This window comes from Choloepus didactylus, chromosome 20 (assembly GCF_015220235.1).
Source record: "Choloepus didactylus isolate mChoDid1 chromosome 20, mChoDid1.pri, whole genome shotgun sequence".
NCBI lineage: Eukaryota > Metazoa > Chordata > Mammalia > Pilosa > Megalonychidae > Choloepus > Choloepus didactylus.
This window is the reverse complement of record NC_051326.1, coordinates 45,509,625-45,536,254: the sequence shown is the minus strand read 5'-3', so window position 1 is coordinate 45,536,254 and position 26,630 is coordinate 45,509,625. Positions and strand designations below refer to the sequence as shown.

General features: G+C 36.3%; 1 protein-coding gene across 1 annotated transcript in view; it reads right to left on the bottom strand.

Annotated features, from left to right (window-relative positions):
- The window catches only part of ERICH1 (glutamate rich 1), a 137,033-nt gene that overhangs the window by 40,515 nt on the left and 69,888 nt on the right, over positions 1-26,630 (bottom strand). Inside the window, exon 3 of the mRNA XM_037813174.1 lies at positions 20,043-20,177. Coding sequence (XP_037669102.1) covers positions 20,043-20,177 — 135 coding nt within the window. The remainder of the gene's footprint in view (positions 1-20,042; positions 20,178-26,630) is intronic.

The window sequence follows — 26,630 nt, the reverse complement described above, 5'->3', positions numbered from 1 at the left end:
CTGTATAGGTGGGGGTATATCATCGAATGGTTAATTCTACATAGATCTGAGAACTTAAATTCTTCTGACAAACTCAGTTGTAGAGAGAGTAATGGTTAAAATATTATGAAATTGAAGGGGGAAGAAATAGCCTTTATAATTCAATAGAGAATAAAATAAGAACAAAAATATATATAAATAATAGGGGGGGATAAAGGGTATGGGATGTTTTGAGTGTTCTTTTTATTTATTTATTTTTATTTTTGGGGGGAGTAGTGAAAATGTTCTAAAATTGATTGTGGTGATGAATATACAACTATATGATGACACTGTAAGCCACTGCTTATATACTTTGGATGCATTATATGGGGTATGAAAATATCTCAATAAAATTGCATTTAAAAAAAAAAACAACTCAGTAGAGATGCTCAGAGAAGAGAGTCCGAATTTTTTTGCTAGATTCTGGTCAACCAATTTGCCATAATTAAATTCCGAGGAGACATTTCTATCTACAGTGTGAATTTCTTAATAATTGGGGCACATCACACAGTTCTTGGAATATTTTAGAGTTGTGTGACTCCACAGAGTTAACAAGACTTTTTCTATTTTAACATTTAAAAAAAAATTTTTTTTAAAGCTCTTGCTATGTATCAGGCAACACATTACACTAGAACCAGATCAAAGAAGACTGGAAAGCAGACAGGACCAGTAGTGTCTCCTGAGACAGATCTGTTCTGCCAACTGCTTACTTCCATGCTGTGAAAGTACCTCAAGGTCATCATGCATTTAAATAGCTCATAACCAACCAACCAACACTTAAGAGGAAAAGTTCATAAATAATTTTGATCTTTCCCTACATTTCTGATTTCAGCTACCGGTAATATTTCACTTAGTGACTAGAGATAGAAACCCAAATGTCATTCTCAAGTCTTGTTTCCTTTACCTTCTCAGTCTCTGTGCACTTGATGCCACTTCTCATTCACTTTGCTTCCAGAGTTACCAAATCTGATCAAGCCACTCTCAGACTCAACGTTATGTGACAAAGTCTAAGCTTCTTCATCCAAAACCCTTCAAACTGTGGTTCTAAATTACTTGCCACCAGTTTTTGCCCATCACCAACAATATGCTCAATCACTACTATGCTTTTCAATCCTGACCACATCATGTTTTTCTTTTTTAACCTCTATGTCTTGAAAACCCCAACCACAAACAGTTCTGTTATCTCCTTCCACTTGCTAATGTACTCATGCTTCAAGAACAAGTTCAGATGGCACACTCTATAATGCTTTCCTCAGTGCTCTTAGGTAGAGTTAAGTTTTTCTCTTAGTGTTCCCTTAGCACTATTTTTTATACAACTTAGCAAACTGAATTATGATTGCTTACATATTTAATATTCCCAACTACAGTGAGTTCCTATAAGGTAAGGGCCCTACTTGCCATCTTTATTTTCCTAGACTGTAAGCAAACTACCCAACCCAAATATTTAAAAAGCATTTGTTAAAGTGAAGTATTTGTTGAACACTGTATACTCAGTTTACCTCCCAAACGGTATGAGGTGGCTCGGAAAAATCAATGTTTCAAAGGCTAAATAAAAGATTAAAACAATCTAAAAAGAATGAGTTAAGCAAATGAGAAGTGGGGACAGATAATTATCAGGAAATGGAGACCAAGGAAAACAACTGCACTTACAAAACAATGAAATGCTAAGATCTGAGCTTCTTGGTATCTAAAGCAAGAAAGGGTTATCAATGGGTAATATATCTCTTATTTGCTAAAACGCATACCAGTTCATGAGAAACAAAACCTTTTCCTAGCACTGAACTCTAAAAAGGATATTTCACCTGGATTTTAATATAGATGATAATGAATGCACGTGAATGAGGAACAAGGTTTTAAAAGCTTTGCAAAAACCAACAAAACAAAACAAAACTAAACTAAAAACACCCACTAACAATACTCTCAATGTATTTAATTAACCTGCCATAAAATAGGAATGCAAAAAAATGAAGTTCAAAGAAGATATTAAATAAAGAGTAGAAAAACTCAAGTAATATAAATTAGGTATAGAGCTTTCTTATGATCTAACATGATATAAAATACATTTGCATCAATTGACACAGAAAGTGTGTATGACAAAATCCAGTACCCTTTCTTGATAAAGACACTTAGAAAAATAGAAATAGAAGGAAACTTCCTCAACATGAAAAAGGCCATAAATGAAAAACCCACAGCTAACATCATATTCAATGGGAGGGGCTGAAAGCTTTCCCTCTGAGATCAGGAACAAGACAAGGATGCTGTGCCAATTTGGATATATTATATCCCCCACAAAGCCATGATCTTTTAATCTAGTCTTGTGGGGTGGAACATTTTGATTGTGTTTCCATGGAGATGTGACACACCCAACTGTGGGTGATACCTCTGATTAAATTATTTTCATGGAGGTATTATCCCGCCCATTTAGGGTGGGTCTAAATTAGATCACTGGAGTCCTATAAGAGAGTTCACAGAGAGAAGGAGCTCAGAGCAGCTGAGAGAGACTTTTGGAGAGACTGAAATGCTTGCTGATGCTTGGAGATGCAGACAGAAAGACGTTTGGAAATGCTAAACTAAGAGAAACCCAGAGACATTTTGGAGAACGCCATTTTTGAAATGCAACCTGGGAGCAAAGGAACAGCAGACGCCAGCCATGTGCCTTCCCAGCTGACAGAGGTGTTCCGGATGCCATCAGCTGTTCTTCAGTGAAGGTATCCTCTTGTTGATGCCTTAGTTTGGACACTATGATGGCCTTTGAACTGTAAAACGGTACCCGAATAAATCCCCTTTATAGAAACCAATCCATTTCTGGTATTTTGCATAATGGCAGCATTAGCAAACTGGAACAGATGTCCACTGTTATTCAACATTGTACTGGAAGTTCTAGCCAGAGCAATTAGGAAAGAAAAAGAAATAAAAGGCATCCAAATTGGAAAGGAGGAAGTAAAATTTCCCTATTTGTAATATCATGAGTCTATATATAGAAAATCCTAAAAATTTCACTAAGTTCCTAAAGCTAATAAATGAATTCAGGTACAAGATCAACACCCAAAAAATCAGTAGTGTTTCTGTACACAAGCAATGAACAATTGGAAGATGAAATCAATAAATAATTTCATTCACAATAGCAACTAAAAGACTCAAAAATCTAGGGATAAATCTAACCAAGGATGTAAAGGAGTTGTACACAGAAAACTACAAACCTTTCTTAGAAGAAATCAAAGAAGACCTAAATAAATGGAAGGACATTTCACGCTCATGGATTAGAAGACTATTGTTAAGATGACAATTCTACCCACAGTAATTTATAGATTCAACACAATCCCAATCAAAGTTCCAACAAACTTCTTTGCAGAAATGGAAAAGGCAATCTACAACTAGGAGTATAAAACTCCTAGAAGAAAACATAGGGAAGCATCTTCAGATCTTTTGTTAGGTAATGATTTCTTAGATTTTACAGCCAAAGCACAAGTACCAAAAGAAAAAAAAAAAGATGAATGAGATCTCATCAAAATGTAAAACTTTTATGCATCAAAGGACTTTATCATGAAAGTGAAAAAACAACTCCTCAATGGGAAGAAATAGTTGGAAACACACATCCAATAAAAGTTCAATATCCAGAATATATAAAGAACTCCTAAAATCCAACAACAAAAAGATATGTAACACAATTAAGAAATAGGCAAAAATTTGAATACACATTTCTCCAAAAAGGATATATATACAAATGGCTAAAAAGCACATGAAAAGACGCTCAACATCATTAGCCATTAGGGAAATGTGAATCAGAACCACAGTGAGGTACTATTTCACACCCAATGGAATAGCTACTATTAAAAAAAACAACAACCAAAAAACAGAAAATCACAGGTATTGAGAGGATGTGGAGAAATAGGAACACTGTGGAAAACAGTTTGGCACTTCCTCAGAAAGCTAAGCATAAAATTACCGTATTACCCAGCAATCCCACTACTAGGTATATATTCAAAAGAATATATAATAGGTATATATTCAAAAGAAGTGAAAGCAGAGGCACAGATACTTGTGCACTGATGTTCCTAGCAACATTATTCACAATTGCCAAAAGATGGAAGCAACACAAGTATCCATCAATTGATGAACGGATAAACAAAATGTTGTGTATAGCTACAATGGAATATTATTGAGCCCAAAAAAAGAATGAAGGTCTGATTCATGCAACAACATGGATGAACCAGGAAGAGATCATGTTGAGTGAAATAAGCCAGACACAAAAGGACAAATGGTGAATTATGTCACTGATATGAAATAATTAGAATAAGAAAACTCAGGGAGTCAGAATTTACAATATAGATTACCAAGGGCTAGGTTGGGGGTAGGGAAGGGTGAGTTAATGCTTAAATTGTACAGAATTTCTATTTGGGTTGATTATGAAATTTTGGTAATGGATGGTGGTGATGGTAACACAACTCTGTGTATGTAATTAAAAGCACTGAATTATATATGTGAATGTGGTTAAAAGGAGAAATTTTAGGTCATACATATATTACGAGAATAAAAATTAAAAGAAAAAATGCATTTAAAAGAATCTAATGATTAGTGTTTTCCTTGAACTAGACTCTTAAATATTTGTTGTTTCTCCCCACATCTACTATGCCGGTCCCAGGTCTACTTTTGTCAGGTGCCTGATAATATACCAACACATAAGTTGTTGGCAGTGTATACTATTTAAAAACTTAGGAAAAGTAGGCATGTGGGGGGTGCTGTAGATACTTTCTTCTAAACATTGAATGGCTCACCTTATTTCTTTCCTAACTGCTCAGGGACAAGCTTTACTATATATAGGAAGGGTGTGATGTTTTTTAATTACCAGCTCCGTATCTGTTAAGTATTTCAATTAATAGTCAATTGAAGCCACAGAATCTTGAAACATAATTCATAAAGAGATGACTGTGATTTGGTATATTCTGAGTATAAATATTACTTATCACAAGTGCCACAGAGGAATTTTAATATTACTATAATAGATTATATAACTTCATATATGGCAGCACTCCTAATGATGTGCCAAGATAGTGAGCAAAAATTTGTTCCTGCAAGATAAATGAGTTAACATGCTAAATAAGGTTGTTTAGCCTTTTTCTCTGAATGTCTGCCAAAAAGGATGCTTTCTTTTGGCATAACAGACACTGAGTTGTTCTATCTGTAACAGGCCAAAGGTTTACAGGCTTCCTGAGAACAATATGCAACACTATGTCAACAACATGAAGAGAAATAACTGTGATTTCTAAGGCAGGAAGGAAGACATATTTCTTTCTATCTAAAGCTATACCAATCAACTGAGCGTAAGTGGGGAGACGTCCTAAAATAACATCCAATATCACACTATTTAAGATTGGAATTTAAGTTTAATAATGTTGCTTCTTTTGCCTACAACTCCTTTCTACCCATTCCTAACAAATTTTAGGTCTAAGAGAATTCAAAAGCCTTTGTTATATTCAGAGATTCCACCCTAGAGAGATTAACCAAATTGATATTTACAATTGACATAAACAATTGATATTTAGGTTTATTATCTAATTTCCTTCAAGTCTATCCTGATTCCTGCAGAATATTCCTATCTTAATAACAAATATCTTCTGGCTTTAGAACAAATGGATACAATTTATAAATACTGAAATTTGATTTTTTTTTACAAGGCTCTGGGCCAGATACTAGGGATAAAGAGACAAAGAACATGGTCTTAGCTTCAATGAATAAGGTTTAAATACCAGGTCTGCTACCTGCTACTTGGATGCTTTTAGGGCAAGTTAGTAATTAATTCTGAGTCTAGGTTTCCTTATTCATAAATCGGGCTAATATCTATATAGTAGGGCTGTGGTGAGACTTAGATGAGAATGTATATAACGTAGCTAGAACAGTGACTAGCATTCAATGGTAGTCAATGCAGAAATTTAATCAGTCCCCTTCTCCTGCAGCTTTCTAGATGTTACTATTTAATTGATGTATCAGTCCTAAGTATTCAAAATGCAAGTCAACAGCTGGAAGTACTTCTTTGAAAAGTGGTTAACAATTGAACTTTTTCTTCTTTCCCAAGGTAAGTTTTCATGTTCTCTTTTGCTTAAAATTGTAACTGAAAAGGTTTAAAAACGTCTTTCCTCTCACTCCTTTGATTTCTCTTCTGCCTTGTTCTCATACCCACCCTTTAAAGGTCTTTGAGATCATTACAGAATTTCTTCCTCACTCCTATGGCCAGAGAGTGTGAGGATCTGGAGGGTGGCAATGGTGGGACCAAGAAGAAGGCCCAAGGAAATGCAGGAGGTGCTGGTAGCTCTAGGTTCAACTTGATCCCATCACCGCCAACCTGAATGCAATGCTACTCAGGCCTTTTTCTCAATATTCTTTCATTTCAGGGAATAAAGCTAGGAAGCCCAAGTAAACAGAGCATGATTAATACATTTTTTCCCATTGTTATCATTTCAAATGCTCTTACGATGTCACCTCATGGGGTTTACACTGAGAAAAATATTCAGTAATCAGACAGCAATAAAACAAACAGAAACATTTGGAGGTGAAGTTAGATGTGTTCAAGATTTAAAGACTACTGCAAACTATGGACTATAGTTAACAGTAACATTTTAATATTCTTTCATCACGAGTAACAAATGTACCACACCAATGCTATGGGTCAGTAATGGTGGGGGGGATATTGGGTATGTGAGGATTTGGTTTCCTGTTTTCTTTTTATTTCTTTTTTGGGGTAATGAAAATGTTCTAAAATTGATCATGGGGATGCATGCACAACTATGTGATGATACTGTGAGCCAGTAACTGTATACTTCAAATGGTTTGTATGACATGTGTATATATCTCAATAAAATTTCATTAAAAAATACAAGGGAAGATGTGGACCATAGAAGTTGAATATTCATTATAGGATAATATGCGGTTTTAGGTTCCTTCTTCCTTTTTCTTAAGCTCACCTATATTTTCTAATTTCTTACAACAAATATGTAATTTATGTAGTATAAAACTCTTAGAAAGAAAATGTCTAAGCATATTTAACCATTTATCTGAGGAAGTAGATTTAAATTATTACATGTTTTTCACAAATAAAGCATAGTAATAACTAACGTTATATTTTAAAGGTATTTTTTCAGGATATTTATACAAGTAAAGGATTATTTACAAAAAAAAAAAAAAAAAAAAAAAAGTTTAAAGACATTCACTTCCCAACCTGAACTTTTAAGTATCTACAGCTCTTTTGAAAAACTAGGTTAATGTTTTAAGCTATCATTAACTAAAAGAATTAAAAGAGCACCTTGAAAGAATCACTTCTATAAAGCAGAAATGAGCTATTTAGTCACTGAATGATAGAGAATGGCACAAAAATGGGAAAATAAGGTAAAAACCCTGACTAAGTCTGTTGAGAGAGTTAGGAGTAGCTAACAATGCCATGATGGACAAACACAGATTTTATAATTGGAAGTCAGCACATCAGGAGTTAGAATGTAGATCAAGGTCAGGGCAGAAATATTCAGAGCAAAGTATAAGAAGTCAGAAGTGAATCAAAAATACACAAACCTTAGGGAATTAACTAACAGAGAATGCCCCTGTCTCCCCCTCCCGCCACCCCCTCAATGGTGCAATCTCCAAATTCACTTGTTGGTCCCAAGCCAATTTCCTTATTTTATCTTTTCACTGTCTCTTTTGAGGGAGATGAGTCTGGTTGACTCTATTGCAGCCCAATGTTTCTATTACCTTTGTCCCTAACCAACTGCCTCTGAAAAAAAGCAGACAGCACACTTAAGTCTCTCAGAAAATTTACTGCTGCCACCTATGAGATAACAGAGGAAATAATAAGTGAAAAGGAAAATTGTACCTAACAAGCAACTTATAAAAATGTAATTTGCAGAAGATGATGTCAGCGAGATGGTGGAGTCAGATGCCCCTAGCAAACAGACTCACACCTTAGAAACAGTGAGGCAGGATCTGTCAGAATCAACTTTTCTAAAAGTTTTGAAGATGACTGAAGATTTAGAACAGTTCAGCAAATGCTGAAATGAAAAAGAAAACAACCTAAAAAGGAAAGAAAAGCCATGGGACAAGTTTACTTGTCTGGGTCCCTCCCCTTCCCTCAGTTCTGTGTAGCACTTTGTGCGACTTGTGGTGGCAACTTGGTGGCTTCAGTGCATTCAAGTGTGTGTCCCTGGGCATGACTACTGTCACGCTGAAACAAAAATACTGAATGTCTTTGAACATCAGCCCCAAATGGCTCAGTGGAAGACTGATTCAGGGAAGCTGTCTGGGTCCCCTAAACTGGTATTTACCTGGGGTAGAGTAGTGGCTCAAAAAGGGGAGCAGAGCTGCAGAGTGGAGCCAATGCTGAAAGCTAGAGCAAAAAGGTAGACTGGAGTATTGGAATAGAGCTTAGCTGATCACAGCTGCCTAAGTGAAAGACTGGGATTGAGACAGAGCATAGTTCAAGCCGCCGGGAGGAGAAGCTGGGGAGAGAAACTCTTGTTTTGTAGGGGAAACTGTCAACACACTGGAGAAATTTTGAATGGAACTGTGCATGCCCAGGGCAAGATGTGGCTCAGAGAGACCTGAGAAGAACCTTCTCTTTATTGTGGGCTATTCTATAGGTTCAGTATAAACTAGGCTAAGCACTGAAGAAGAGTCTCAATGTTGAGCCAATCTACACTAAAACCCTGGGTAAAGGGAGACTCTGACTTCCAGAGTTAGCACATTGAAATATTCAAATGCCCAGACAAAAGACTACAAGGCATACAAAGAAACAGGAAGAGATGGCTCATTCAAAGGAACAAAATAAAATGGTAGAAGCACAGACATTGAAGCTAATCAAAGATATCAACTCAACTCTCCTAAGTAAGTTCAATGAGATAAAGGAAAACAGACATAGAACAAAAGGAAATCAAGATGATGATACATGAACAAAAGGAGGAGTTAGAAAATTTAAAAGGAATAAAAAAGGAATCTTGGGGATGAGAAACACAATAACATTAAAAATACATTAGAGAAGATTAACAGATTTTAACAGGCCAAAGGATCTGCAAACTAGAAGATAACTGAAATTATTCAGTCTGAAGAGCAGGGAAACAATGGAATAAAAAAAAGTGAGCAGAGCCTAAGGAACCTGTGGGACATGAAACATACCAACATAAGCATTATAGGAGTCGCAGAAGGAGAAGATAAAGGGATGGAAAGAATATATGAAGAAATAATGGCCAAAACTTCTCCAAAAGATTAAAGATGTGTGTGAATATACACATCCAAGAAGTCTAATGGACTCCAAATAGGATAAATTCAAAGAGACCCAAACCTAGACAAACTGTAATTAAACTCTTGAAGGCCAAAGACAAAGAGAAGATCCTAAAAGCAGAAGGAGAGAAGCAACTTGTCACATAGAAGGGGTCCACAATAAGATTAAATGCTGATTTTTCAACAGAAATCATGGAAGCAAGGCAGTGGGATGACATATTTCAAGTACCAAAAGAGAAAAAAATTGTCAGCTAAAAATTCTATATCTGGCAAAACCTTCCTTCAAAATCAGACTGTTTAAGACATTTCCAGATAAATAAAAGCTGAGGGAATTTGTCACCACTAGACCTGCCCTATAAGAAATGCTAAAGGGAGTTCCTGAGGTAGAAAGGAAAGGACTAGACATATGAAGAAATAAAGATCTCTGGTAAAGGTAAATACATGGGTAACAAATTCTACTTTTCATTTCTTACAAGATCTAAAATACAAATGCGTTAAAAAATCACCATATTTCTATGTTGTGGAGAACAAAAAATATAAAGAAATATGAGATGAGAACAACATAAAGAGTGGGGACAGATGGATATAGGAGCAGAGCTTGTGTATGCTACAGAAGTTAAGTTGATTTCATTTCAAAATAGTTTGTTTTAGATTTAGGATATTAAATATAAACCATGAAGTAACCACTAAGGAAATATCTTTAAAAATATACAGAAAAGGAAATGAGAAAGGGACGAATCTGTTTCACTACAAAAGATCGACTATATACAAAAGAATGAAGTAATGGAGGAAATGAGGGACAAAAGGAGTTACAGGACATACAAGAAACAAATGACAAATGGCTGAAATAAGTTCTGCCTTAGTAATTATTTTGAATGTAAATGGATTAAAATCCCCAATCAAAAGACAGAGATTGGTAGAATGGATAAAAAAAGCAAGATCCAACAAAACATTGTGCAACAAGAGACTCAACTAAGCCCCAACAGACACAAATAGGCTGAAAGTGAAAGGATGGAAAAAGTATTCCATCCAACAGTTACCAAAAGAGAACTGAGAAGCTATACTACTATTGGAAAAAAAAGACTTTAAGTCAAAATCTGTTACTATTGACAAAGAGGGACACTGTATATTATGCTAACATGACCACAGACATAGGGGACTGGTGGTTTGATGGGTTGAGCCCTCTACCACAGGATTTACCCTGGGGAAGACGGTTGCTGCAAAGGAAAAGCTAGGCCTCCCTATAATTGTGCCTAAGAGCCTCCTCCCAAATGCCTCTTGGTTGCTCAGATGTGGCCCTCTCTCTCTAGCTAAGCCAACTTGAAAGGTGAAATCACTGCCCTCCCCCCTACGTGGGATCAGACACCCAAGGGAGTGAATCTCCCTGGCAACGTGGAATATGACTCCCGGGGAGAAATGTAGACCCGGCATCGTGGGACGGAGAATATCTTCTTGACCAAAAGGGGGATGTGAACGGAAATGAAATAAGCTTCAGTGGCAGAGAGATTCCAAAAGGAGCCGAGAGGTCACTCTGGTGGGCACTCTTATGCACACTTTAGACAACCCTTTTTGGTTCTAAAGAATTGGGGTAGCTGGTGGTAGATATCTGAAACTATCAAACTACAACCCAGAACCCATGAAGCTCGAAGACAATTGTATAAAATGTAGCTTATGAGGGGTGACAATGGGATTGGGAAAGCCATAAGGACCACACTCCCCTTTGTCTAGTTTATGGATGGATGAGTGGAAATATAGGGGAAGGAAACAAACAAACAAACAAACAAAGGCACCCAGTGTTCTTTTTTACTTTAATTGCTCTTTTTCACTTTAATTATTATTCTTGTTATTTTTGTGTGTGTGCTAATGAAGGTGTCAGGGACTGATTTAGGTGATGAATGTACAACTATGTAATAGTACTGTGAAGAAGCTAATGTATGATTTGTTTTGTATGACTGCGTGGTATGTGAATATATCTCAATAAAATGAAGATTTAAAAAATAAAAAAAAATAAATAAATATAATTGCATACATGAGTCAAAAAATAAATAAATAAATAAATAAAAAGGTCAGTCCACCAAGAAGATAGAAAAATAATAAATACATATACACCTAATCAGAGAGTCCTAAAACACAAGAAGCATACACTGACAAAAACTAGAAGATAGTTCTATAATAGTTTGAGATTTCAATAGACTACTTTAAATAATGGATAGAAAATCCAGACAGAAGATCAATAAGGAAATACACTGGTGGAGTTAGGGAGCTCCAGGATGTACTCCTTCCACCAGAGCAACAATAAAACAGGCAGAAGCTGTCTGAAATGACTATTTTGGAACTCCAGAGGCCAGAATAACACTGTACAGCCTTGAGGGAAGAGGAGGAGGAAGAGGCTGATAGATTATGGTAAAGAACAGTAAACTGCTCTCTCCATGCAGTGGCTACCAGCACCCATCCTACAATTTTGCCACAGGCCACCCTAGGATCCAGACCCTTGCCAGCTCACTGGAGAAAGAAAGAGAAGTAAAACTCTCCATTCCTCATGGCTGATCACTTATCACAGCTTTTGATTAGCAAATTCAATCACTTGGGGGGCCTGGCTCTGAGGGCAGCCATTGTTTCAATCCACCCCAGCCAGGGGCAGTGATGAAGGAGACAAAGTCACTGGACTTCCTCAGGTCTGCAGAGCACAGTTACTTGAAGGGCTACATCTGCTGGGCAGGCCAGGAAAGCTCAGTGGTGAGCCACTGGAGAAGCTCTTGATGCCCTTCCTGATCCCCTCCCAGGGCACTTTGAAGCTGGTGGGCACCCCATTCGTAGGTCCATGGCCCTGTTTTGGCTGGGAAAGATCTCTCCAGGGTGACTCTCCTTCCAGATTGCCCCACAGGCAGAAGCAGCTTCAGATAATGAAAGGAGTGTAGGAAACTATAGAAGCGGACAGTCTGGGGCAAAGGCATGTTGGCTTCAAACACATGGGAGACAGAGGTCCATCTTCTGAGAAACAGAGGAGAAAACCAAAATTCTATAAACAGGGGAACTCTAAAGAAACTAACAAGCAAAATCCCAGGAAAAGACAGAGACCCAGAAAGACAGGAAAAACACATTGAATTCACCTTGGACAGACCTTCCTGATAGGAGGGCTGACACTCAAGAAAATCTGTCTTATCACCAGCTGGTTACAAAACCAAGAAACAGGCATATCATGGAATAAATCCCAGAGCTAACATTTTAAAATATTAAAATATACAGTGTGCAACAAGAGTACAAGACAAACCAAGAAACAGGGAATGATGGCTCATCCAAAGGAATAGGATAAAAAAATCCAGAAAATGCCAGTGAAAAAGATGAGGATGAAGACATATCAAACAAAGCCTTTAAAAAATGATCTGAAAAATGCTGAAGAAGTTGAAGGAAAATACAGAGAAAGAACTAAAGGATATCAGTAAAACAATGAATGAGCAATATGTGTCTCAGTAAAGAGACAGAAATTTTAAAAATGAACCAAACAGAACTACTGGAATTGAAGACCACGATTACTGAAATGAAAAATGCCCAGGAGTGTTTCAAGAGCTGATGGACCTGGCAGAAGAAAGAATCAGTGAACGTGAAGAAAAGACACTTGAAATGAGACAGGCTGAGAAGAAAGAAAAAAGAATTATTAAAAACAAAAATAGTCTAAAACACCTCTGGGACACCATCAAGCTCACCAATATACACATATGGGAGTCCCAAATGGGGAAGCAACAGAGAAAGTAGCAGAAGGAATACTCAAAGAAATAATGACAAAGAACTTCCAAAACTTAGCCATAGATGTGAATATGTACATCCAAGAAGCTCAGAGAACATCAAACAGGATAAATGAATAAAAATATACACTATCATATATTGATCACACTAATGAATGCAAAGGACAAGGGGAGAGTTCTGAAAACTACAAGAGAAAAGCGAATGAAAACTTTAAATGAAAATGGATTAAACTCTCCAGTCAAAAGGCAGAAACTAGCAAAATGGATAAAGAAGCATGACTCAACTATATGCAGTCTGCAAGACAATCACCTTAAATTCAAAAATACAAGTAAGTTGAAAGTAGAAGGATGGAAAAAAACAAACTATGCAAGTAATAACCAAAAGACAGCTGGGGTAGCTATACTTATAGCAGATAAAATAGGCTTTAAGTAAAAAAACAGTCACAAGGAACGAAGATGGTCATTACATACTGATAAAGGGGACAAATAAACAGGAAGATGCAACAAATACAAATATACGTGCACCTAAAAGCAGAGCTCCAAAATATATGAAGCAAATATTGACATATCTGAAGGGAGAAATTGATGGTTATACATTAATAGAAGGAGACTTTAATACACCACTCTCACCTAGTGTTCTAGTTTGCTAATGCTGCAGAATGCAAAACACCAGAGATGGATTGGCTTTTATAAAAAGGGGGTTTATTTGGCTACACAGTTACAGTCTTAAGGCCATAAAGTGTCCAAGGTAACATATCAGTAATCGGGTACCTTCACTGGAGGATGGCCAATGGCGTCCGGAAAACCTCTGTTAGCTGGGAAGGCACATGGCTGGCGTCTGCTCCAAAGTTCTGGTTTCAAAATGGCTTTCTCCCAGGATGTTCCTCTCTAGCAAGCTTGCTCCTCTTCAAAAGGTCACTCTCAGCTGCACTGAGTTCCTTCTCCTTGAGTCAGCTCATTTATATGGCTCCACTGATCAAGGCCCACCCTGAATGGGTGGGGCCATGCCTCCATGGGAATATCTCATCAGAGTCATCACCCACAGCTGGGTGGGGCACATTCCAAGCAAATCTAATCAGCACCAAAATGTCTGCCCCACAAGACTACATCAAAGATAATGGCGTTTGGGGGACACAATACATTCTAACTGGCACACCTAGTCAAAAGATCAACAAGGAGATACAAGACTTGAGTGATACTCTAAACCAACCATACCTAATAGATATTTAGAGAACACCTCACCCAATAGAAACAGAATACACACTCTTCTTGAGTGTACATGAAACATTCTCCAGGAGAGACCAAATGTTAGGTCACAAAACAAGTCTCAATAAGATAAAAAATAATTAAATTATACAATGTATATTCTCCATCCACAACAGAATGAAGCTAGAAATCAAATACAGAGAAAGAAAGGTGAAGTTCACTAATATGTGGAAATTAAACAACACACTCTTAAACAAGCAATGGGTTATAGAGGAAATCAGAAACACAATTATGAAATATCTTCAGGTGAATGAAAATGAAAATGAAAATACAACAAACCAAAATTTATGGGATGCAGCAAAAGCAGTGCTGATAGGGAAATTTATAGCTCTAAATGCTTACATTAAAAAAGAAGAAAAATTTCAAATCAGAGACCTAACTTCAAACTGGTAAAAACTAGAAAAAGAGGAGCAACCAACCCCAAAGTGAGCAGAATGAAGGAAATAACAGAGATTAGAGCAGACATAAAAGAAATAGACAACAAAAAAAATAGTCAACAAAACCAAAAGTTGGTTATTTGTGAAGGTTCAGTAAAACTGATAAACATTTTGCTAGACTGACAAAAAATGAAAGAGGAAACAAATAACGAAAATCAGAAATGAAAAAGGGGACATTACTATTACAGCCGACCCCAACGAAATAAAAACGACTATAAGAGGAACAACTTGTACACCAAGCAATCAGATAACCTAGATGAAATGGACAAATTTTAAATACACATAAACCACCTACATTAACTGAAGAAGAAACAGAAGATCTTAACAAACCAATCACCAATAAAGAGATGGAATCAGTAATAAAAAACCTACCAAAAAAGAAAAACAAAGGGCCAGATGGCTTCACAGGGGAATTCTACCAAACATTCCAAGAAGACTTAACTCTAATTCTGCTCAAAGTCTTCAAAAAAATTGAAGAGGAGAGAACAATCCCTAATTCATCCTATGTGACCAACATTGCCCTCATACCAAAGACAGATAAAGATACAAGAAAAGAAAACTACAGACCAAATATCTTATGAATATAGATACACAAATCCTCAAAAAAACATGAGCAAGCAGAATCCAACAGCATAGTAAAAGAATCATATACCATGATTTATCCCTGGTATGCAAGGTTGGTTCAATATAAGGAAATTAATTAACGTAATATACCACATTAACAGAGTGAAGGGAAAAAGACACACAATCATTTCAACTGACGTAGAAAAGACATTTGAAAGAACTCAACATCCTTTCTTGATAAAAACACACAGAACACTCTATATAGAATGAAACTTTGTCAACATGATTAAGGGCATATATGAAAACCCCACAGCTAACATCCTACTTAATGGTGAAACACTGAAAGCTTTCCCTCTGAGATAAGGAAAAGACAAGTATGCTCACTGTCACCACTGTTTTTCAACATTGTACTGGAAGTTCTAGCCAGAGCAATTAGGCAAGAAAAAGACATAAAAAGCATCAAATTGGAAAGGAGGAAGTAAAACTTCCTATTTGCAGATGATATGATCCTATATCCAGAAAATCTTCAAAAATCCTCAATAAAGCTCCTACAGCTAATAAATGAATTCAGTAAAGTGGTGATAATACATACATATATACATGCATACATACAATACTTACATACAATGGAATATTATTCAGCATTAAAAAGGAATGTGACAACATGGATGAATCTTGAAGACATCATGTTGAGTGAAATAATCCATACACAAAAGGTCAAATGGTATATGATCTCACTGATAAGAAATAATTAGAACAAGCAAACTTACAGAGTCAGAATCTAGAATATACTGTACCAGGGGACAGGGTGGGGATAGTAATTGGGAAGTTAAAGGTTAAAATGTACAGTGTTCATATTCAGAATGGTGCAAATATTTTGGTAATACATGGTGGTGAGTGGTGAGAGTAGCACAATGTTGTGAATACAATTAATAGCACTGAAATACATACCTGCATGTGATTAAAAGGAGAAATGTTACATTGTATATATGGTAACAGATTAAAAAACAAAAAAAACAAAACCATTGAGCTACACTACACAACAGTGGGCCCTAAGTTAAATCATGGACTTCAGTTAATAGTACAATTATAAAAATGTGCTATCATCAATTGTAACAAATATTCCACACCAGTGCAAGGTGTTGGTGGTGGGATGGTGTATGGGAAATCCTGTATTTCTGCACAATTGTTTTTGAAAACCCAAAACTTCTCTAATAAAGGGGGAAAAAATTAGGAGATGTGCCAAAACTAGGGCTTAGAGGGAAATTTATAGATATGAATGTCTATATTAAAAAAGAAAGATCTGAAATCAATAACCTAACTTCACATCTTGGGGATTTGAAAAAGCAGTGCAAACTAAACCTAAAGTTAATAGAAGGATGAAAATAATAAAAATTAGAGCAGAGATGAATGAAATAGAGAACAGAAATACAATTGAGAGGATCAATGAAACCAAAAGTTGGTTCTTTGAAAAGATCAATAAGATTGACAATACTTTAGCTAGACAGATAAAAAAGAGAGAAGATGCAAATTACTAAAATCCAAAATGAATGTGGAGACATTACTACTGATCTTTCAGACATTGCAAGGATTATAAGCGAATACTATGAACAATTAATTGTACCCAACAAATTAGATAATTGAGAGGAAATGAACAAATTCCTAGAAACATACAATTTATCTAAATTAACTGACAGAAAATTAGCAGGTCTCAACAGAGGTATAACAAGTAAGAGAAGGAATCAGTAATCAAAAACCTCCCCAAAGAGAAGCCAGATGGCTTCACTGGTGAATTCCACCAAATAGTCATACAAGAATTAACATAATCCTTCTCAAACTCTTCCAAAAAATTTAGAGGAGGAAATTCCTCCGAACTCATTCTGTGAGACTAGCACTACTCTGATACCAAAGCTAGATAAAGGCATCATAGGAAAAGAAAACTACAGACCAACATCTCTTAAGAATACAGATACATAAATCCTCAACAAAATACTAGCAAATCCAACAGCACATTTTAAGGATTATATACACCAAGACCAAGTGGGATTTATCTCAGGAATGTAAGAATGGTTCAACAAAAGGAAACGAATCAATGTAATATACCACATGACTACAATGAAGGAAAAAAATCACACGATCATCTCAATTGATGCAGGGAAGGCATTTGACAAAATCCAAAACCTATTCATGATCAAAACACTCAGAAAAATAGGAATAGAAAGTAATTTCCTCAACCTGATAAAGGGCACATACGAAAAATCCATAGCTAACATTACACTCAATGGTGAAACAGTGAAAGCTTCCCATCTAAGATCTGGAACAAGAAAAGGATGCCCACTGTCACCACTGCTATTCAGCATTTTACTAGACATTCTAGCCAGAACAATTAAGCATGAAAAAGAAATTAAAGGTATCCAAATTGAAAAGGAAGAAGTCAAATTATTCCAATTCACAGATGACATGATCCTTTATAGAGAAAATCCCAAAGAATCCACAAGGAAACTATTAGAGTTAATAAACAAATTCAGCAAAAGAGCAGGTACAAGATCAACACAAAAAAGTCAGTTGTGTTTCCATGTATCAGCAAAAAATATTCTGAAATGCAAATTAAATAAAAGCACTCCATTCACAATAACATTTAGAAGAATAAAATACCTAGGAATAAATTTAACCAAGGAGGTGAAGAACTTGTACATTGCAAACTACAAAACACTGCTGAAAGAAATTACAGAAGACCTAAATAAATGGCAAGACACCCCATGTTCATGGGTTGGAAGACTTAATAATGTTAAGATGAGAATACTACCCAAAGAAGGTGTCCTGAATAGCCAAATCAATGTTGAAAAAGTACAAAGTTGAAGGTCCCACATTTCCTGATTTGAAAATTTACTACAAAGCCACAGTAATCAAAAGAGTGTGGTTACTGGCATAAAAATAGCTATATAGACCAACGGAACAGAATGGAGAGCTCAGAAGAAAACCCATACATCTACAGCCAACTCATTTTGACAAGGGTGCCAAGAGCATTAATCGGGGAAGGAATGATCTCTTTGAAAAACAGCAAAATCAACCAGACACAAAAAGACAAACATTGGATGAAATCCGTTATATAAAATACTTAGAATAAGCAAATTCATAGAGACATATAGTTGATTACAGGTTACAAGGGACCAAGCGGTGAAGAAAATGGGAAGTCTCTGTTTAATGTAGGTACAGATTCTGCTTGAGGTGATGAAAAAGTCTGGACATTGTATGTTGGTGATGGTAGGACAGTATTGGCAATGAACTGTACACTTGAAAGTGGTTAAAATGGGCAATTTTGAGTGGTATATATATGTTCCTACAATAAAATGTTTAAAGAAAAATGTAACTTCGAATAAAAGTTATCAAATTTACAATAAAAGTTACTCCAGCCGGGTTATCATTACAATTTAAATACAAAGTATTCTAATCTTATTCAATTCCCTTTTTCTTTTATGATGGAGTCTGGCAATTTTTTGTTGTTGTGTTTTTAGAGAAATCAGGCTTCTTTCTAACCAATCTAAAACTAGGTCGTGTTGCACCTAGCTTCCTCCTCCCCTTGCTTATCCTTGGGAATATGTAAATATCTTTCCACTTCATGTAATGGCATCACTCTAGTTTAATCCCCGATATAATCAGTTTGGGAAGTGGTGTTTGGTCACAGGTCAAAGTGAGGTTTTCTCAGCCAAGGAGCCCTGGCACAGTCCTGTCCCCACGGATGTCATTAACAGAGCTCACGGTCTAGGACTGTAGCTGAATGCACCCAACATACTTTCTTATTGCACATATTAATTACATGATGAAGTATATTCACCAAAATAATTTATCTTCATAAGAACATAATTAAATTTTCTAGTCAAATAATCTATTTATCGAATAATTACATTTCAGTCTTTCAACAGGGCTTGAAAAGATAAAAATGTTATTCCTTAGCTCTCCCATTTTTGGTTTTATGGTATCTAATCCTTTAATTAGGACACCAAAAAGTCACTGTACTAGAAAACCACATTACCTGGATACCCAAATTAATTAAGGTTTATACTACAGAGTTTCATGGTGTATATTTCCTGAAAATCATCTGGGGAAAATTTTTATTTAAAAATTCTAAGTTCCTCTAAAGGCAGTTTTGCAAAGGATCATTTTAAAGAGGAAAAAAAAAACCATCTCAATTTTCAAAGTAAAAATTTAATGTCCAACATCAGCACTTCCACCCTTAACAGCAAATTGTGTTAGTTATCTATTCTCTTCTCTTCATCACTTTATTTTCCTTCATTCATAAGATATTCAGCAACAACAAAAATATAACTAATAACATTTTCCCCCAAAAGGGATGCAGAATAAGATATTTCCGTGATTACAAAATTGATATACAATGTAAGAAAATTTGAAAATTTTGGAAAATTGGGGAAAAAAAAAGTTCTACTGAACTAAGACAAGCACTATTAGCATTTTAATTTCATTCCAAAGTTTCAATGCATTAATAAATAAGGCTGTAATTGTATTCCAACTTTGTATCCTTCCCATTCTAAGTGTTTTTTTTCCATTAATAAAAATTTTTATAATCATTTTAATGACTGTAAAATAAATATCAGTCCATTATATGGTTACACAGTGATATGCTTACCCATACACTTCTAATTATAAATTTAGATAAAGCTAATTTATACTATTGAAAAATGCATTACTGTAAAGATACTAATCTTTCCTCCCCACCCTCAAAGGACATACTTTTTACCTTCTGTGTCATCATCACTGGAGGACTTTTCAGATTCTGTGCAACTGTTCAACTCTGGCAAACATGGAATGTATCCCTCAGGAGGCAGACTTACTGTGTACAGCCGTCTTTCAGACTGCATCTCAGTGTCACCACCTGAAATGGAAAAAAAAAAAAAAAGAAAATCCCATTAATTTATAAATGTTACATGATGTAACCACACATATATTTACTCTGGCATCATCTATCCAACTAAATTCATTGAAGATATGAAATAAAATAGCTCAATAAAACCTAATCATTATTGTAAATATTGATTTTAATAAGCCAAGACTTTTTTTTAATTCAATTTTATTGAGATATATTCACATACCATACAATCATCCAAAGTGTACAATCAGTTGTTCGCAGTACCATCATATAGTTGTGTATTCATCACCCCAATCTATTTTTTGAACATTTTCCTTGTACCAGAAAAAGTGAAAATAAGAATAAAAAATAAAAGTAAAAAGGAACACCCAAATCACCCCCCCACCCTATATTTCATTCAGTTTTTTGTTCCCATTTTTCTACTCATCCATCCATACACTGGATAAAGGGAGTGTGATCCACAAGGCTTTCACAATCACACTGTCACCCCTTGTAAGCTAAGTTATTATACAGTCATCTTCACGAGTCAAAGCTTCTGGGTTGCAGTTTGATAGTTTCAGGAATTTACTTCTAGCTATTCCAGTGCATTAAAACCTAAAAAGGGTTATCTATATGGTGCATAAGAATGCCTACCAGAGTGACCTCTTGATTCTACTTGGAATCGCTCAGCCACTGAAACTCTATTTTGTTTCATTTCACATCCCCTTTTGGTCAAGAAGATATTCTCAATCCCATGATGTCAGGTCCAGATTCATCCCTGGGAGTCATATCCCGTGTTGCCAGGGAGATTTACACCCCTGGGAGTCAGATCCCATGCAGGGGGGAGGGCAGTGAGTTCATCCGCCGAGTTGGAATAAGCCAAGTCTTTTGCCCAAAGAACAAGTCAGCTATATATCCAGGCAGGGCTGGATATATCATTATAGGAAAAATGATCTATAATTTGCAAAACTCATATAAGTTAGTTACTTATGTAAACTTCTGGGTTTTTATAATTGAGATAAAATATCACTAATTCATGAATATGAAGCACAAAATAAAAATACCCCACAAAACATACTCATTAACACAATATGAATCTTAACATTTTGGTGCACAGACTTGCGGAATTTTCTTCTTCATATATGCTAACAAAATGTACACATGACATACACAAACACATAAATATATGGTAAAGGGATCATAGTATATGTCTGATCATTATACATTTGTGTATAATATGATATCATTTAAAAGTGAATATATATGATAACAAAGTATATTAAGGTATTTTAAATCTACATACCATTTTAATAGCTGCATAATATTCCAGGTTATTGGTAAATTATAATTTAATCACACTCCTAAATTTTATACATGGAGATTTATTCTAAATTTTCACTATTAAAAAAAGTTACTATGACCACTCTTGTTGCATATAACTTTGCACACTTGATCATTTAATTCCCTAGCATGAATCCCTGGAAATGGAATTTGGGGCTCAAAAAGTATGTACCTTTTGCTGGATTCTGGTATATTTTGTCCAGAAAGATAACTGTTTTCTTCATACTTTTTCAACACTGGCTAACATCTTTTTAACCTGTATATTTTCATTTAAAATATAGCAATGAAGGCAGGGCAAGGTGGTGGCAGAGGGAGGTGTGGAATTCAGTTAGTCCCCTAGAACAACTAGTAAATAGCGAGGAACAACTGTAAATAATCTGGAACAAATGTTAAGGGGGCTACTGTGACTGGACATCATACACCAGTCTGGAATGGGTGGAATGGCTAAGATCACAGCACAGAACTGTAAATAAAGCTCCCCAAACTGTGGAGCTGGCATCCCTCCTGCACCGGCATGGCAGACTGATGTGGAACATGTGGGAAAAAGAAGCAGTCTCTGCCAGGAACACGGTAATGTAGCTCAACCAAGCTCCAAATGTGGTTTTAGTTAACAAATCTGGAGTAATGAATACAAGCTATGCATAGATAAACCCAGATCACGCAGTTATCCTAGAGGGTTATCCTAGCAGAGAGGAGGCAGGGCTGATAGGAAAAAAAAACAAAAAAAAAAAACATACACACACATAAATAAATAAAAACAGAGGGTTTTAGAGTCCACTGAGCTCAGAATACTGGAAAAGGGCTGTGTCTCAAGAAAAAGGGCATAGAGAACTGGGCACCAACTCTAGTTCTTGCCTGATGAACTGGAGGGCTGACGACTGGCTCTGAAAAGGGGACTTCTTTCTTTTTTCCATATTTTTCTCTCATTCTAGGTACCTCATTAGAGAAAGCCTCAGGCATTTTCAATTCTCAGCACTGACCCAGACAAGGGTGGAGTTAAGAGAATCAAACAAAGGAAAAACTCAAGTGAGGGAGATAACTCCCTAAAGGGATTATTTTCCCTAAGAAAAGGGAGGTGGAGCCCAGCTCAAGTGGTAGCCTTCCCTCAGAGAACTCAGACCCCAGGGACTGGGTGGGAGGGGACAGAAACAGCTTAAGCCAGGACTGGGTCCACTGAGAGTTAAAGGCTCTGCAACTCTTTATGCCAATTGGGAGTGGTGGGCTGACAAGCATGACCTGCTGGGCAGGATAGGAAAAGCACAGAGTCTAGAGGCCTCACAAGAAAGTCTGACAAACTGCTGGGTCTCATCCTCAGGGAAACCTGATACAGATTACACCCTCCTGAGACCAGGGCCTGTCTGGTCTGCGAAATCTGATTGGGGTAATCAAGGAAACCAGATGCCTAGACAACAAAAAATTATGAATCACACTAGGAAACATGAAGATGTGGCCCAGTCAAAGGAACAAACTTGCACTTCAAATGGGATACAGGAGTTGAAAAAACTAATTAAAGATCTTCAAACAAATATGCTAAATCAATCCAAAAAACAAATTACTGAGTTGAGGGAAGTTATAGAAAAAGAGATGAAAGATATAAAGAAGACACTGGGTGAATGCAAGAGAGAATTCAAAAGTCTGAAAATACAATTTGCAGAACTTATAGGAATGAAAGACAGAATACAAGAGATGAAAAACAGAATGGAGACATACAACAGCAGATTTGAAGAGGCAGAAGAAAGGATTCATGAACTAGAGGAAGGACATCTGAAATCCTACATACAAAAGATCACATAGGGAAAGGAATGGAAAAATATGAGCAGGGTCTCAGGGAATTGAATGACAACATGAAGCACATGAATATACATGTCATGGGGTCCCAGAAGGAGAAAAGAAGGAAAAAGGGGCAAAAACAATGGAGGAAATAATCACTGAAAATTTTCCATCTGTTATGAAAGGCAAAAAAAATTACAGATCCAAGAAATGAAACATACCACAAACAGAACAGATCCAAGTAGACTGACTCCAAGACAGTTAATAATCAGATTTTCAAATTTCAAAGACAAAGAGAGAATTCTGAAAGCAGCAAGAGAAAAGCAATCCATCACATACATAAGAAGCTCAATAAGACTATGTGTGAATTTCTCAGTAGAAACCATGGATGCAAGAAGACCAGTGGTATGAGACATTTAAGATACTAAAAGAGAAAAACTGCCAACCAAGAAATCTATATCCGGCAAAACTGTCCTTCAAAAATGAGGGAGAATTTAAAATATTTTTAGACAAACAGACACTGAGAGTTTGTGAACAAGATATCTGCTCTACAAGAAATACTAAAGGAAGCACTACAGACAGATAGGAAAAGACAGGAGAGAGAGGTTTAGAGAAGTATAGAAATGAAGAATATCAGTATAAGGATAAAAAGAGAGAGAGAAAAAAAAAAAGATATGACACACAAAATCCAAAAGACAAAATGGTAGATGACAGACATTATGTTGAGTGAAATTAGCCAGAAACAAAAGGATGGATACTGTATGGTCTCACTAACATGAACTAATATTGATGTGTGAAATTTGCAAGTTGATATGACAAGTTATCAGGAGATAGAAAGAGGTTAGAGATTGGACATTTGATGCTGAAGGAGTACAAAAGGTTCAACTGGATTGACTCAATAAAGCCAGAAAACAAATGGATAGCATGATGTGTGATGGTAGTGCAATATTGTCAGTACTCTGAACAAAAATGAGTGAGTATGATTGAAAGAGGAAGGCTAAGGGCATATATAACACCAGAAGGAAAGATGCGAGATAAACACTGGGATTGAACAGCTTACTGAAACCTAGAGTGGTCAATGATGGTGATTAAATGAACAAATATAAGAATGTTTTTAAATGAGGGAGGACAAATGAATGTCAACATTGCAAGGTTTGAAAATTGCATGTTATAGGGGAAAAATACAATCAATGCAAATGAGAGTCTGTAGTTAGTGGTAATACTGTAAGATGCTTTTATTAATTGTAACAAAGGCACTACACCAAAGATAAATGTCTATAAGAGGGGGATATAAGGGAGTGATATGGGATTCTTGGTGGTGGTGGTGGTGGTGCCTGAACTTTTCATTTCATTTTATTTTAATTTTTATTCTTTCTTTTATAGTTTTATTCTTCATTTTGTTTTCTCTTTTCCCTCTTCCTTTGTGGAAAAAATAGAAATGTCCTCATATAGATTGTGGTGCTGAATGTATAATTAAGTGATTATACCGGGAATCACTGAAAAAACACAACTTAGGATGGACTGTATGGTGTGTGAATAAAACTGTTTAAAAAATAAACAGAGGGATACAAGTGCTGGAGAAAATGTGTAGAGAGATATGTACCTATTCCCTATTGATAGGGAAGTAGAATGCACAGCCCAGCCGGAGGGTATTGTGGTGATTCTATAGAAAGCTAACTATGGGGTTGCCATATGGACCTGCAACCCCATTATTGGGTGTATACTTGAAGGGACACGAGTGGACATTTGCACACTGGTGTTTATGGCAGCTGTATTCATGATTCGCAGTGGATGGAGGTGGCCTAAGGGTAAATTGACTGATAAATGGAATGGTGAACTGTGGTGCATACATTCAGTGTAACACTGAGCAGTGGCAAGAATAAATGAAGTTGTGAGGTATGCACCTAGGTGCATGGACTTGAGGACAGTATGTTGAGTGAAATAAGCCAGAATAGAAAATAATACTTTATAATGCCTCACTAATATGAACTATAATATGCAAACTCTGAGAATTGAATCATGAGACCATAGGTCATCAGGGGAATTCTTATGGTAAAGGTTCCTAGATTGTAAGCTCTTACAGCAGTCACATCTATTCCTGAGTTGTAACATTATCTCTAAATTCTGAGATGCTGAGCTGTTTCTGTATAACCTCATCTGTCCCTGGAACATCGGGTATCTGTGCGACACCTGAGACCCAGAGCCAGAGTTCAGCAGCTATGAATGTCAGTATTACCCCATACAGCAAATGCTAAAGAAGCTGAAAATGAGATCAGACTTCAATTAGAGATATGAATGAACTGGACTTGATTAGAACTAAGGGAAGTTCCCAGACTAAAGGGAAAAGGATGATAGTGACTGTTCTAAAACTTCAATTTATGTGTGAGACCAAAGAAAGACATGTTTATTAGGTGCAAAATCTATATTTTCTGTAACACCATATATAATTTAAATTGTATGGTCAGTTTATTCAAACACCATAATTACATGCAACCTTGAATAGGGGGATGAGTTCTGGTTGGTTTGTACAGGTCAGTGTGAAACCCCAATACATCCCAGAGTAATTTGGGCAGAGAATAAAAATATTTGCAAAGCTCCCTTGAGCGACTGGGGAAGATGTGGAAATATTAAACTTCCTCACCTGGGGAATTCCTGATTTTCTCACAAGCATTGGGGACTATCATTGTATAGGCCAAGCTTTCAATCCTGGGGCTTGCCCTTATGAAGTTTGATACTGCAACAGAGAAGCTAAGCCTACTTATAATTTTACCTAAGGGTCACACCCAGAGAACCACTTTTGTTGCTCAGTTGTGGCCTCTCTCTCTCTCAGCCCACTCAGCAGGTAAACTCACTGACCTCCCCCCTATGTGGAAAATGACTCCAAGGGGTGAAAGTTTCCCTGGCAACACAGGACATGACTCCCAGGGATGAGCCTGGACCTGGCAATCATGGGATTGGGAAAGCCTTCCTGACCAAAAGGGGAAGGGCAATGAAACAAAATAAAATTTCAGTGGCTGAGAGACCTCAAATGGGTCGAGAGGTCATTCTGGAGATTACAGAGGATATAGATATCCCTTTTTAGTTTTTAGGGAGTTAGAATAGCTAGAAGGAAATACCTGAAACTGTTGAACTGTGATCCAGTATCCTTGATTCTTGAAGGTGATCATATAACTATATAGCTTATACAGTGTGACAGTGTGACTGTGAAAACTTTGTGGCTCATATTCCTTTTATCCAGTGTATGGACAGATGAGTAGAAAAAGGGTGATAAAAAGTAAATGAATAATAGTGGGGGGAAAGGAGTATACAATGTTTTGTGTGTTCCTTTTTACTTTTCTTTTTATTCTTATTCTTATTTTTATTTTTATT